Here is a 14,613-nt window from a genome sequence, read left to right as displayed (position 1 = left end):
TGCCTGTATGGGAGGAGGCAGTTCTTGGAACTACCTCTGGCTAGCTGGCGGTACTTTTGCACTCCACTGTCACCTCCTTCAAGGCTGGGTGATGTCTGATGGGGAATTAACTCCTCCCTCCAGCCGAACATACCACCACCACATAAACGGAAAGGGCATAGCTCAGTGGTAGAGAATGTGCCTTGCACACAGAAGGTCCTAGGGTTTCATCCCTGGCATCACCAGGTAGGGCTGGCAGAGAACTCTGCTGCAAACCCTGGAGAGCTGCTGCCAGCCAGTGTAGACAGTACCGAGCAAGGTGAGCAATGGTCTGACAATTGCCTCGTACTAAGGCAATTTCCTATGCTCCTATCCAACGGGAGTCATTTATTCATTGCACAGGGTTCTGTGCCGCAGGAGGGTTGCACCTCCTGCACCCCTCTTGAAATGAACATATTCCTGGTCTCAAAGCACCCTTTGATTCCAGGATCCTCCCCCTCCCCCTTCTTGACCGAGAGAACGGAGTTTATCTCAGCGGAGGCTCAAGCAGCGCTCCTCACTTAGCCACCACCGGACCAGAGCCTCCCGCGTCCCAGACTTCCTTTTCTCCACTCTCGATGTAGCGCACCGAAAAGCTTATCCATTTCGGGGCCCTGACGCTCACAGATGGCTGGATATTTGCCAGCTTTCCTAAGGAAGAGTCTCTTCGGGCGAGGGGGTGGGGGGTCTACCTTTCAGCACTTCTTCCTGCAAAACTCCCCGCCGCCCGCGTCCAAGTTCTTAGAAACACGCGCATTTCGCATGGGCGTTGTGTGCGTGAGTTGCGCGAACTCTTCGGGCTGCGCAGTCTCTCTCCCCCCGCCCCCCGCGAGCTGGAAGCCTGGCGCCACAGTCACGCCTCGGCCCTCCCCGCTCCCAACTGGCTCCCTCCTTCGAGGCCTGCAGGGCCAGAGCTGGAGGTTCCGCTGCAGTGAGCCCCGCTGCCTCCCCCTTTCCTCCCCCTTCTCCTCCCGCCTAGCGGTCGGCAGCTACCCAAAGGGGAGCCCCGTCGGGGCGGCCGCGGCCTCAGCCAGGAGGAGAAAAGCACTCTGCACGTGTTCAGAGGCCCTCCCTTCCTCTCCTTTCGGGCCACGTGCCTCCCAGAAGTCCCTCTCCCGGAGACGGGGCGAATTCCTCGCTTGCGCCTGGAGAACCCCGCCGTCCAGTTGGGTCGAAAAAGACCACTCCGTTTAGAGCTTCGGGTTCTATTCACGTAGCCCAGTATTTTCAGCACCGGGACAGCTCCTTCAGCGCAGGGAACTACCGCCTCCTTCCTTTCGCCTAGCTGGCATGCCCTAGAGCATGTACAGAGTGCCTTCCCCCTCCGCCTGAGCCTCGGGGGCAGGGCTTGCCGGGCAGAGGGCGTGCCTTGCTCCGAGGCTTGAGCCCCGGCACCTCTCGGCCGCGATCCTCCCGCAGCAGCGGCGGCAGGAGCAGCAGGCCCCCTCCACGCTCCCCCGCCCTCCTCGTGTGGACGCGGCTGCACAGCTCCGCGCCAGGCAGAGCGAGCGGCGGCGGCGGGAGGCAGCGCCAGTCGGGGGAACTTGCGAGGAGGAAGGAGGCAGGAAGGCAGGCAGGCAGGCGAGCGCGCACCGGGCGTAGGGGGAGCCCGAGCCTCGCCGGGCGTGGCGGGGCGGCGGCGGCTCCGGCGGCTCTGGGTCCTCCTCCTCCTGCACGTCCCCGCCGCCGCGGAGGTCCGGCTCCAGCTGCCGCTCCTCTCCGCCAGGAGGATGCCCCGGGCTGAGGGGGAGGCGCCCTCCCCGCCGCCGCCTCGCCCGCTGCTGCCGCCGCCGCCTCTGGAGGTGTAGCGGGCGCCGGAGCCGGAGCCCGGCTGGCTGGCTGGCTCGCCCGCCCGCCCAGGATGCTGACCTGCTGCCGCCGCCCGCGCCCGCTCCTCCCGCCGCTGGACCGACGCCGCTGCTCCTCCGCCGCCTCCACTGCCTCCTCCGCCGCCGCCGGACTCTTCCTGGGGCTCGTCTGGCTCCACTCCTGCCACGGGATGCCCCATGTCATCCGCATCGGTGGGTGAGACGACAAACCGGGGCGGGGGGGGGGAGGGAGGTCAGGGCTCACTATCATGCTATCTCTTCTTTAGGGGGGGCTGTCACTCCACTTTGGGGCGATTTTATTGGGTTTGGGCTTTCTTGGGCGTTTGGCTGGCAATAGGGGCGGGGGGCGACCTTGATTGATTATTTAGTAAAAGACCTTGAAAACGACCCTTCCAAGACTTTAAAGACGGAGTCGAGATATAGATATATATTTCTGCAAAGAACAGAGTTCTTTTGCTGGCAGGGGTTCTGTCTCTGAGCCAGAGGTGGCTTCGAGGGGGGGGGGCTTGCCTCTTCACCCTCCCTTCTCCTTACTTTGCCTTGTCCCCTTCTGCAATAGACGTCTAGCAGGCGACGGGAAGTTTGCCCCTCCCGCACCCCCACTCGTCCTTTCCCCCTTTCGTTGCCGATATAGACGGAGCTTTTCGCAGGAAGCAAAGTTTGGCTTCTCCCGCGAGGCGCTTTCTGATCTGTGCAGAGAGAGGATGCTGGCTAGAGAAGATGCTACGGAGGATGCAGCTTCGCCTCCGAGATGCTCTGGTCCAGCACATCCTGCGCTAAAGGGGATGCTGAGGGCCAGGCGCTGGAGGCTACATTTCCCTCTGTACAGGAGCCAGGTGCAAATGTGGAGTTTGAAATTTTGATGCTGTTTCCCAGCAAGCAGTTGCTGCCTCTGAATGGGTTCCCCCCTTCCCCTAATATTTTGACAATTACTTTCCCCCAAATATAGTACCAGATTTTGTTGCTGCTGCCAAGGGTGATGTCTCTTGCCTTTGCTTTCCACCAGCCGGCGCAAGGCTTTCTCTTCTTGCTCCCGGGGCTCAGAGGAGTGGGAGAGAGGAACAGCTGTAAATTTTTAGCCATGTGGCAAAGTGAATTCCAAAAGTCAAAGTATCTTTTTTGTGCCTTAATTAAAAGAAAACATTCCCCTGCCTTCTCTTCTGCCTCCTTTCCAGCATAGTTCAATTGTGGTTCCCTTTGTCTTTGGAAGTTCTTGCAGGAGATTTTGTTGCTTGGCATGGTGTGGTGAAGAGAGGGGAGGGGCAGCTCTGATACCAGGGCAGCCCTTAGGATTCCTGAGGTCAACACTCTCCCCAGCTAATAGAACGTGGCCCCTAGGGAAGTACTCCTGCCCCATTGAAGAGAAGGGGAGTTGCCTAAGAGCACGGTGGCATTTGTAAGGGTATCTCCCCACCCCCTGTCTCCCCTGGAAGCAGCTGCCTCTGGGGTCACACATGCTCTAGAGTTCCTTTGTTCTTTGGCCCAGGAACAGCTGAATTGCCTCCATCAGGGAAGGGAGCCAGAATAGCCACCCCACCAGAGCTGGTGTCTTTGACAGAGAGGCAATCTGAGGTGGGATTCTGGTGAATGCCTTCTCAGTGTCCATCCAGCAGGCTGATTTCCAACTAATGTGAGGTCTGGCTTCTGGTCCAGTACAGGTGGTCTTTCCAGCCAAGCTCTCTGCAGTGCCTGTGGGTTTGTGCACAGTCCACACCATCCCTTGAGGATGGGGTAGCCCCTGTTGTGCCTGAACATGGACCCTCTTTCAGTCCCACTCCCATAGAATGAGCTGCTCAGTGTTTGGTGGATTGGGTAGACATCAGGACCTGATGTTCCATTGCAACTGTGCCTGCTGTTTGGCTTCACCTGATGGGTCCGTTTTGTCCTGGGATGCCTGAATGTGAGCTTGGGGAGCTGGCAAACATCAAAGGAGCCCCCAAAAGCCTTGGCATGTATGTCACCTGAGGAAGGCTGCCCTGTGGGCCTAAGGGGCCTCTTCATAATGCAGTGATTTTTCCTCAATTTAATAAATAAGTAAAAATACATCTAAGATGGTTGGAAGGTCAACAGCCTTTTATGAGCTCTTGTACTCATGCTATGGATGCTTCAGGCAAATGAGTCCTATTTGATGCTTAATGTATGCTAACGGCAAAAATGAATGTGCATTTGGGCTGGGGGCGGGGGGAGGTTGTTCATCTGAACATGCACCATGCTGTGTTGCTTTCATTGACAATTTGAGAGTATACAGGTTTAACCTTGGTTGTAAACATGGCTGGAACATAAATCCAAGGAATTTGGATGCTTGATATACTGTTGTGTTTGTGCCATTCAAGAGTGGGCACATGGCCCCCTTTGGATATTTGAAAGGGGAGGGAGCTGGCCCAGCTAGCTGAACTCCACCTCCTGTGGTGTGGAATTTTCTCTGAGGTGAAAAGGCACTGGTGGATTTGTAGAAAGAGCAGAGAAGAGCTTGTAGTTTGCAAATGCTGTGGATTCTACCTTCTAGTTTGGATGGATTATTTCTAGAGGACCACTCAGGTGTGTCTGAGCCATTGTTTATTTTCCAGAGCTCTCTGTATAACTGATTTTCAAGGATGGAGAATAATTTTCTAAACTCTGCTTTTCAAATCTGCCTTGGCTAGGCTTTCCCCTGGAAGCTGGTGGAAGAAAACTGTTTTAATTTTTAAAAGGAAAAAAAGGAAATATGTTGTTTAGATTTAATGCTTTTCTATGTAAAAATCTCTTTTCTAAAAATGTCACATAAAAGAAGAGAACTGAAGAGCCAGAGAGACAAGAGAATTTGTAGCAACTGCGGCAATTTCAGGTTTAGATCAAAGTCAACACAGCTTTCCCGTGCTGAACTGTCATTTTTCCCTTTTAGGAATGCTACAATTTCATTCTTCCCGCTTTCTTAATTTCATTTCTTTGTCCTTTTGTGTCAACTTAAATCAGGTTTTACAATAAACTGAGTTCTAAAAAATCAGGAAAGTTGTTGAATTTCAAATAGAACAGCCTGGTTAAATGACAACAAGGCGTGATTCTGAAAAAAGAGACGGCTTGGAGTGGGGAGATCTGTGGTTCTGTTTTTGCTGAAATCATGGTTTTTCTCAGTGAAAGAGAAAATTCCAGTACTTTCCTACATCGTTTCTGAGTTATAAGCATTGGGTTTAATCAGAATTGCATGCAAACAGAGGGAGATGTTTTTTACTGGAACATCTTCATGTTTTCTCGTGCAAATGTCATGCAACTTTGAGCATAATCTTTCTTTGAGTGTGATTTATTATGCCTGGTGCAAATGTAATTGCAGACACAGGATTGAGGATTTCAAAGGCAATGTGGGGGTAAATCTGGAACAGCCCAATTGTCTTACATGAATATTGGCTGGTGTAAGTGAGGTGGCTGCTGGTAAGTTTGCAAATGCAATTGAACAAAGTATTGTCCTTTGGAGTGAATGACTCCCCATGAAGCAAATTCATTTGGCATTTATGGTTAAATCGCATTTCTTGCCTGCCGTTCATTCATCTGAAGTTTAAAAGCCTTGCTGAGTGATGCAGCAGCAAGTCTCTGCTCCCCCTTGTGCTGCCTTGCAGCCTGTGACATCGCAAAACCTCAAGAAACATGGCAAAAGCTTCCCTAAAGGAGACGGCGAAAGCCTCTCCAATTGCAAGAAGCCTTCGGACATCACATTTGATTGCTGTGGCAAATCACTCATCTGATTGAAGCATCAATTAATATTCTGCCTTGTTGAAAGAGGTCAAATATATGCAGAGGCTAAAAGGGGAGGCAACAGAGTCAAAATCTGGGTGAAATCTTAGACTCACAAGAGGAGTGTCTCGTTGCCATGGATCCTTGGGTTTCTGCAGGTGGCTGGTATCTCTCCAGAGTGTGATGATGCTCCTAGGTGAAGCATCCATCTCCCTTTTGCATTGTCCTACATGCACTGTGGACTTGAATGGGAAAATTGGTTTGGACCAAAACACAATAGCTGCCTGGCACGTTGCCAAAACGTAGCCACCATCAGCCTTGGTGTTCTCCCACAGACAGCAAGCTTCTGCTTTTTTCCCCTTTTTTCTTTTGCACAGAAGCACTGACAGCTCGCCTCACCCTAGCACTCTGCAGATTGGCGGTTGGAAAGGGTGCATCTTGTGTTTTGTGTACACTGTCGCCGTAAGCCCGGCAAGAAAGGGGCTTCTTTTTTTTTTTTGTGCTCTTGGCTTGTGAGGCAGCTGGGACGAAGGCCACAATGCTGGTTTTGAAACAAACAGGCTGAAATAAGAGATGAGTTATGCTAATTTGTGACTGAGAAAGGAGGTTGTGCCATCAATTGTTTGGATAAAATACAAGTAACACAGAAGGGAGGCATGTGGGCGGTTGTAGTCTGCCGAAAATAAAATAGTTCATTGATTATTTTACAGAAATGTGTTGTGGACAAATTCAATTCATAATTACATTTCCTTGAGAGAGTAGCCTTTTATTCCTGGGACTCATTATTCTGTTTGGCTTTTCTTTTTAGAAACATCGCTTCCAGTCATCCCCTCCAGGGAGATTTAACAGCGTTTCCCTGATACCTAACCCCCACTTCCAAATAATAATTTCACAATTGAAAACTGCAGTGTTCAATTGTGTCTGGTATTGTTCTGTGAGAAAAGAAAGAATCTGGAGGAAAGAGTCAGATATTATTTTATTTGGCTTGGATGTGATGAATAGCTTGGAGAAAATCTTGTTTTGTGGGGTGGCTGGAAGAAGTGATTTAGAAGGTGCACTCAAACCTTTAAGGAGTGCAACAAGTGTGTGGGTGTGTGGGGTGTTGATGTGACCACACTATGCCTGGTATCAGGAGATGAGTGATCCTGGAGAGCAATGCTTCCCCCTTTGAGTGTGTGTGAGAATGCAGCATTCCACATTCCTTGGGGGTTGTGTGCAGAGCCTCTCCTGATTCTACACACCTCGGATCGACCCACCTGCTTGCTCACTTGTACTTGCCACGCTGATCTCAGGAGCTGCAGTCAGCACTCAGAGGCAATGCCAGATTTGTCCCACTGTAAACCTGGATCGATGCCTTGAAAGATGACGACTTGGCTCCCAATTTGTGGAAGCGTAATTGAAAATTGATGCTATCGAAGTGAAACCGGTACGGAGATGTTTGCAAGATCAGGGGTGATCTTGTCAGGATAATTCCTCAGAATTAGGGCTCTGGGCCAGGGAGGCTTGATCACTTTACATCGGTGTGCAAGCAAGATTGGGATCTGTGCCTGGCTCCTACCCTTCCTCCCCTATCCCGCCCAACCGCAGCAGTGGTGGGATGTGTCACCACAGCCAGCTGGGGATGTAGCGCCTGTCTCTAAGTTTGTGTCTTGGCGAGTGTTAAACAATGAGAGAGGCACGCTGGCGGCAGCCACGGCCGTTGATACAATAAAGCTTAGCCGTACTGGAGAAGACACAAACTGAATGAAGATCAATATGTCACCCCTCCTCCCCCCGCCCTCACACATTCTCCCCGCGCAAAGCAAATAGCTTCAGACAAGTGGCTTCTCACCACCTGGGAATAGTAGGACCAAGTTAGAAAACATTAGCTTGAGGAACTGTCCCTTCCAGCTCGGAAATTCCAAATGCCTTTAAAAATCCTTTTAAAACAAGAGAGGGAAGCAAACAGAATGAAACGCAAGTCCATTCAGATTCAGGCCAGCGTACAGGAAGAGACGCAGCACCAGGCCAGGTCTGAAAGTTCCCTGATGCCCCGGGGGGAGCAGGGAAATAGCTCTTTTAAAAAAAGACCAAATGGTATTTAAAATACTAGGAGGACATATGCACATCTAGCAGATTTTTTTTTTTGTCATGTCAAAGAAAAAAAAATGCTGCAATGCTTTGCCATGTCTGCTTTCCAATAAAAAATAAAAAATAAACTCTGTATGTAGATGCTGATATTTAGGTCTTGCTGGTGCAGATTACAAAGAGCCCTTCCAGAAGCAAAACAGCGAACAAACAATGAGAGGCTGCTTTTGTGAATACAGCAGCCAAGATTAAGGCAGGCCCAAGTGTATCCATGCATAATATGGATTTAGGTTTTTTCCTTGTCTCTCCCTTCCCCTTCACTTAATTCTGCGATGTGGATTTAAGCTTCCATAAGCTCAGTGTGTATGTGTATGTAACCATCTACCTATTTTAAAATTCTCCCATTTTCTAACCAGCATTAGTGTTTTATTTATTATTGTTTCTTGTTTTTTATTACAGTTCTGTGAACCACCCCAAGATCTTTTGATGAAGGGCGGTATATAAATTTAATAAATAAAATAAAAATAAAATACAGTTGCACCCTACTTTTCAGGGTATAGATTCAGGCTGTTGGTGGCAGCAGGCCATGTGTGTGTGTGTGTGTGTGTGTGTGTGTGTGTGTGTGTGTGTAGAGCCTAGCTTGATCAGGCTCTGATGTGGCCTTTGCCTTCACCTCACCCCCCCCCCCAATTCTCTCTCCTGTGCATAGATGTCATACCTGAAAAGCTCCAAGGATCATTTAGTGACATGCATGTAAATGCTGTGTCGCCGTTAAATTTCTGGGCTCTATGGCGTGCAAATGCAAAATTGGGACGATGCTCTTGGCGCATAATGGAATTTTACCTGCCGGTGTGGAGTGAGGATGGAAGCCATCTGTCCCCTTTGCAGAAGCAGAAACTGCATCCTCCGTCTCCCCTTCTCCTGTTGATGCTTTTTTTGAGGATTGATTTCATATCATGTTTTTGAAACACTGTATTTTCATAAGAAACGAGAATGGCTAATTCTCGGGGGGGGGGTGATAGTTCCAAAATTGCCTTCCCCCCCTTTTTTTTTTGCTCAAACCTGATTCCAAAATGGGTTTTTAATTTCAGGTCACACAGTCATTTGGTGATTTCTGTGAGGTGAGAATGAGGCTGCTGGGGTGTAAACTGTAAGATGAATTTCGAGCGAGAGTGTCATTGTTGCTTCTTTGTGGCAGGCAAATCTAATTACTTAATCCCTGCTCTCTTGAGAACCATCTACGTGGATATTAAGGTTTGGCAGCAGTGCAGGAAACAGGGCTGTGGTTGACGTAGGGTTTGCGAAGCTCAGAGTCAGGAGTGCAGTGGGAGATTCAGGCGGCTTTCTCTGTCGGCCACCCTCTATTGTGTCGTGGGCTGTGATATCGTTAGGGTGGTCTTAAAATTTAATTGTTGCAAGTGCAACCCACCCCAAGTGATGAAAATGTGTTAGAGGACACACTTGCATGGACTGATAAAAATGAAAGACATTAATGCTTTGGCTGCTTTTTCCAAATGTGCTTCATGCCCAACTCAAACGCCATAAACTGGTTGTTGCATTTGTAAGGAGAGCAGAAAGACCCAGGACTGTTTCTTTGCACAGATGCAGACGTCATTTCTAATCTTCTGGCAAACTTATCCTGTTTTTCATACAACAGGAAAACCATATTGCTCTTTCACTTTGCGCCTTGAATTCATTTGCATTTGTTGTGTGTGCGTTTTGCTCCCGAGGACGTGGTTCTATAATAACTCTCCTTGATTTGACAAAATCCTTCTGTTGCCCACCTGGCAGGGTGACTCTTGCCCTTTTCACATGACTGCTCTTAAGCTCCCGTTGTGTTAATAATGTCAAATGAGAGGGGGTCGATCTGTTGCAGACACCACAGCAGGTGTTTGAATGGCAGCTGGTGCTTCAGGTGTGGATGGTCAGCAGAGGGCGCTGTGCTTTGAGGACACTTAACGTGTGTCCTGATTTCCACCCTCCTACTTTTACCTGCCAGATTCCCTTTGCAGTTGCTACATGATGCTTCTTGTTGCTTTTAAGGGGTGTGGTGAACTTCCACCCTCTTTCACCATCTGGAGTCTACTGAGCCAGCAGGATTTCTGGTGCATCCTTGGAGAGACAGGCAGGGAAACCCAAAAGAGCAGAGTGTCCACAGTATATGCTTAAATAGGAATTGCATAATGTCACACTTCTCCATGATACTTTTGCAGTCATCATCGTAATCATCATCATTATCTTGTTGGCAAAAGGTTTTAATGTGCTTCCATGCCACTGGCAACTGCCTTTGTTTTCATGTGTTTCCACCCCCAAACAAATGTTTCCCCTCTTTTCCTTACTGATAAAAAAGAATAATAATATCACTGGTGAGAGAAACTAGGTACAGCTCACATGTTGCACATGTTGCAGATTATTTCCCCCCCCCTCTTTTAATTTTATAGGAGAGAGGAAAGCAGTAGCTCTTTAGGACCACAGGAATTCCTATAGCCTGGTGTCCAAATATCTCATTCATTAATCATAGTTCTGACTTTACTCATAAAAACTCAACAGGAGCAGCCAGGCTGGCTTATCTCACCCAAATTAGGGGGGGTGCCTGCACATTTTGCTTCATAACTTTCCTTCTAGTATGGGGAGAGGCTCCCCCCCGAAAGCTCAAGAGTCTAGGCCAGGGGTCTGCAACCTTTAAGACAAAAAGAGCCACTTGGACCCATTTCCGAAGAAAAAACAACTGGGAGCCGCAAAACTCGTCATTATAAAAATAACTTTTTTGTCACTTTTTATTATTTCTTTGTTTGACCCCTCAGAATTACTCCTCCTCGTAGAAATAAATGTTAAATTAACAAGTTACCTTTGTGTGTGTGTGTGTTCTTCACTCCCCTTCAAAACAGTGACCAGCGTACATGCCCCCTCTAAATGCAGTGACCAGCGTACATGCCCTTTACAATGTAGCGGGCGGGTGGGAAGGTGACGTTGGGACGGTGCATGACTAACACACGCACCGCCCCCATGTGACGTCACAGCCAGTACAGCGCCCGCCACAGTGGGGAGTGTCGGGGCGCACAATGCGCCTCCTCCCCTCGCTAGTATCCGCCCTGGAGCCGCGGTAAAGGTGTAAAAGAGCCACGTGCGTGGAAGGATAGCCCCAGCAATGAGAGTGGTATATATATGAATTTAGATAATAATAATGAAAGAACCAATGTTTAAACGGTAAAAAAGGATAACATATGTGTTTATTGAATAATTTGGACAATAAGTAATTTAAACTAAATATGCAATCAAAAGTACAAAAGAAACATATGAAACAAGGTTATAATTTGCTGATAAATACATTATTTGAGAATGCATTGTTCGGGAGATGTGGGGAAGTCCGACGATGGATTGAAACAAGCTTTGTTAATAATCTCTCTTTTTTTCTTTCTTTTCTTTTCTTGTTTTCTTTGTTTTTCTGTACTGTTCAAATCTATCTGGAAAAAATGTAATAAAAAATATTTTTTTTAAAAAAAATAAAAGAGCCACGTGCGGCTCCGGAGCCGCGGGTTGCAGACCCCTGGTCTAGGCCCCCTTGTAGGCATGGGCCATTACAATTGTACCTGGTGCAGTTGTACCATTTGCACCATTATAAATCTGGCCATGCTTCTCCTGATCTTCCACAGTCATACCTGATCCATGCTTGCAATCCTGGTTTGGAAGGATCACTATTTAATCCAGGCAGCTGGTGTCAAGAATGTCCTCAGCATCACTGGGTTCCTCAGCATCACTGGGTTTAGAGATCTGCTGGAGGGTTCTGCTCCTCATGCTCTTTCTGTGAGGAGACCTCGGGCTTCAGGTCTGGACAGGGATAAACTTTGAACAGTCAGGCTATTGAGAGGTGGCAGCTAGAGATTTGGTCCGAATGGTTTCCAAAGAGTTATCTAAAACCCTGAGATCCAGGAGCCTGTTTTTCTAACATAAAATTAACAGTAATGAAAATCAGAATGTGGTTAACCAGTCACCCAACTGAGGGTTTTGGGCTGCCTCTTCACTTCCCACATGAACTTGCCTCTCAGCTGTGGTCATCTGAGGCTTGTTGTGCATCATTGAATCATAGAGTTGGAAGGGACCACAAGGATCATCTAGTCCAATCCCCTGCAATGCAGGAATCTTTTGCTCAATGTGGGGTTCGAACCATTGGCCCTGAGATTAAGAGTCTCATGCTCTACCAACAGAGCTATCCTTCAAGGGCAGTGGTTGGGGTAGGGCTTTTTGGGTGGCAGTACCAGAATTGTTTCTGTGCGCTGCTCTGGTTCACTAGAAGCAGCCTAGTCATGCTGGCCACATGACCCGGAAGCTGTACGCCGGCTCCCTTGGCCAATAAAGCGAGATGAGCACCACAACCCCAGAGTTGGCCATGACTGGACCCTTTACCTTTACCTTTACCAGAATTAAACAACTCCCCCCACCACTGTGCCCCACCCCAGGGTGCTTAGATTGACCCATTCTTTGTTGTCTTTTAGGCAGGGGACGGATACATTTTTCATGTATGTAAATTTTGTCTTGTTATGGGGCTGATTTTGTTTGGCTCTGGGCTTTGAATGCTCTTTTTAACTGGGTATCTATCCCATTGTTGTAAGCCATCTCGCAGGTTCTTTTTTGAGCTGAAAGTTGCTACAAATATGTTTTATAAATAACACGTTTTGGAGCTTCCTGTAGGGTGGGACTTTATTGCCTGCGGGGCTCTCTTCACTCCCAGATCCTGCTGTCATCAACACAACTTTCACAGAGACCAAATGCCTCTTGGGAATAGCAGTGGGCAGCTGCCGCTCAGGGCCGCTTGAGTTCCCTGTTGCTCTGGAAATGAAAGAGGCTGCTTTCCTCCACTATCCCAGAGTTGCAAAAAAGCTATGGGCTTTGGGGGTCCGTGGGTATTTTTGCAAACTGGAGATAGTGTCATGGGCTGTGCTCTGCAGCCAAGCCACTCTGCTGCAGCACCAGTTATCTGGGCTTCTATGGGCTTCTTCCGAGGCTGTTTTCAAAGAGGTGGAGGGGTGGGGATGCTGCTCTGTGCACCAGGTAAAGCCCCTGTGGCTGAACATTGGGGACCCAATATATGGTTTGGGGTGGGGGGAATTTCAAAGCAACAGGTTTGAGAGAGGGCCAAAGCAGCCTGTTTTGAAAGCACCCAAAATGGAACATGATGCGAAAAGAAATGCCCGATGTAGGCTGTGTGTTTTCCCGCTTAATAAATAGACGGCTGTCATCTTTTGTCTCTTGCAATAAAACAGTAAATAAAATATGGAATAAGCCACGAGCTTAGCTGAGTTAGGGAGGTCTGCTGGGACCTGGCATCAGACTCGCCTGCTACTATTCTGCAGTGAATTTAGAGTACTTGGGAAAGCAGTCGTGGGAGTTATTTTAAATCCCACCACCTGGCCATGCCGGAGGAGCTTCTTGGAAGAAGTGGGCTTATGTAATGTTTCCAGGCACTGCAGTAGGAGGCCCCCCTTTTTATTACTTCCACTTAAATATAGATATTTATATATTGTCGTTTTGTGCAACCGAACAGAGCTTATTCCCAAATAAATTTGTTGAGCATAAGGGCAGCAGCCACCAGCTCCATTTTATTCCTCTAGTTGTGGCGTTGCTATTATCTAAGTGATTTTTTAAAAATGCAAAACTGCATTTTATGCTCAGAGTATTTCCTCCCCACCATACCCCCGCCTCCGGGTTGGCAAATGGTTTCTGGGTTTTTGTTTTTGCTGTGCCATATCAGGAATATAGAAGCAGCTGTAAATCATTGAATGGCAGTGCGGCGGGGGGGGGGGGAGTAGAAAAGGCCTTCTCTGTGCAAGAGGGCTGAATTGCTGGCCCCACCCTTATGTAGGATACAGGTATCAACTGGATTGTGCATTTCTCTGAATTTTGCAATGCAATTTTGCTTCCAAAAATAGGGGGGAAATGCATGTTTTATATAGAAGTGTATAAAAAAGAATGGTTTTTTGGAAGGGAAATGCATTGAAGAGCATAATGAAATATATCAGTGGAAGTATTCATTTGATTTCATAAAATTTATATGCTGCTTGATTATAGAAAAAACCTCAAAGTATGAGGATAAAATCCATATAAAACAAGCATTTTTAAAAATTTGCAAAAGTGGTACAGAACAGACCTAAGACCTCAGCCTGTGCAAAACTGCCGTGAAACAAAAATAGGCTGACCTGTCCTCCCCGAAGTCTGTCATTCCCTCTTGCACTCAGGAAACATGCCTCCTCCCAGTTTGAAGGATGCTGTCCTGCTTGCTTCTCCACTTGGATGAGGGGAGATTACAAAAGTGTGGCATATCTGCAGGTCTAGAGGTGCATTTACTGTACTTTCCACCCTGCACATGCCTTAATCTTCCATGCCTGCAGCTGTGACTCTGGCCCGAACTCTGCCCCAGGATGAGCCCAGTGGACTGCTTCAGGGGGAAGATGGTACGTGTGCAACCACAGCAATGCCACTCCACGCTGCTGCTATTTTGTTTTGTGCTGAGGACTCTAGGAGCCACTCAGTCTCTGCTGCCACAAAGGAAGGGTTACAATCCACAGCAAATAGGCGGGACACTGGGTGTCGGGAAGGGCTTTGCAGACGTAGTTGTCTTTTTTATGATGGATAAAGGAGGACCTGGCTGCCCCTTGGGAACAGCTGGGTAGGAAGAGGTCTAGAAGCAGATTTGGATGAGAGAAGCAAAATGGGGGCAGCAGAGAACATGTGAGCACAGGGTTGAGAAGGGGATGTTGGGGAGACTGGGAGGGAGGGAGGCAGACAGGTTCTTCCAGCGTCTGTAGAATATTTCAGATGCATTACATAAAAAAGTCATGACTTTCTGCATCTGAAGCTGATGAAAACACAACAGTGTGTTCTAAATATAGGGGGTGGTGTTGCCCCTCTCTGATTACTGCTTTGAGATGAAAGCTAGGAGATTTTAGCACTTCAGATAAATAAATGAAACCGTTGGCATACCAGGTCTTGGTGACCC

At 48.3% G+C, this 14,613-nt stretch overlaps 1 protein-coding gene across 1 annotated transcript in view; it reads left to right on the top strand.

Annotated features, from left to right (window-relative positions):
* Nucleotides 1–1,852: 1,852 nt before the first annotated feature.
* The window catches only part of GRIK3 (glutamate ionotropic receptor kainate type subunit 3), a 203,144-nt gene continuing 190,383 nt past the window's right edge, over nt 1,853–14,613 (top strand). The window contains exon 1 of the mRNA XM_081203652.1: nt 1,853–2,039. Coding sequence (XP_081059778.1) covers nt 1,880–2,039 — 160 coding nt within the window. The 5' untranslated portion in view covers nt 1,853–1,879. The remainder of the gene's footprint in view (nt 2,040–14,613) is intronic.

This window comes from Podarcis bocagei (genome assembly GCF_964188305.1).
Source record: "Podarcis bocagei genome assembly, chromosome: 7".
Classification (NCBI taxonomy): Eukaryota; Metazoa; Chordata; class Lepidosauria; order Squamata; family Lacertidae; genus Podarcis; species Podarcis bocagei.
This window is presented reverse-complemented; position numbering and strand designations above follow the sequence as displayed.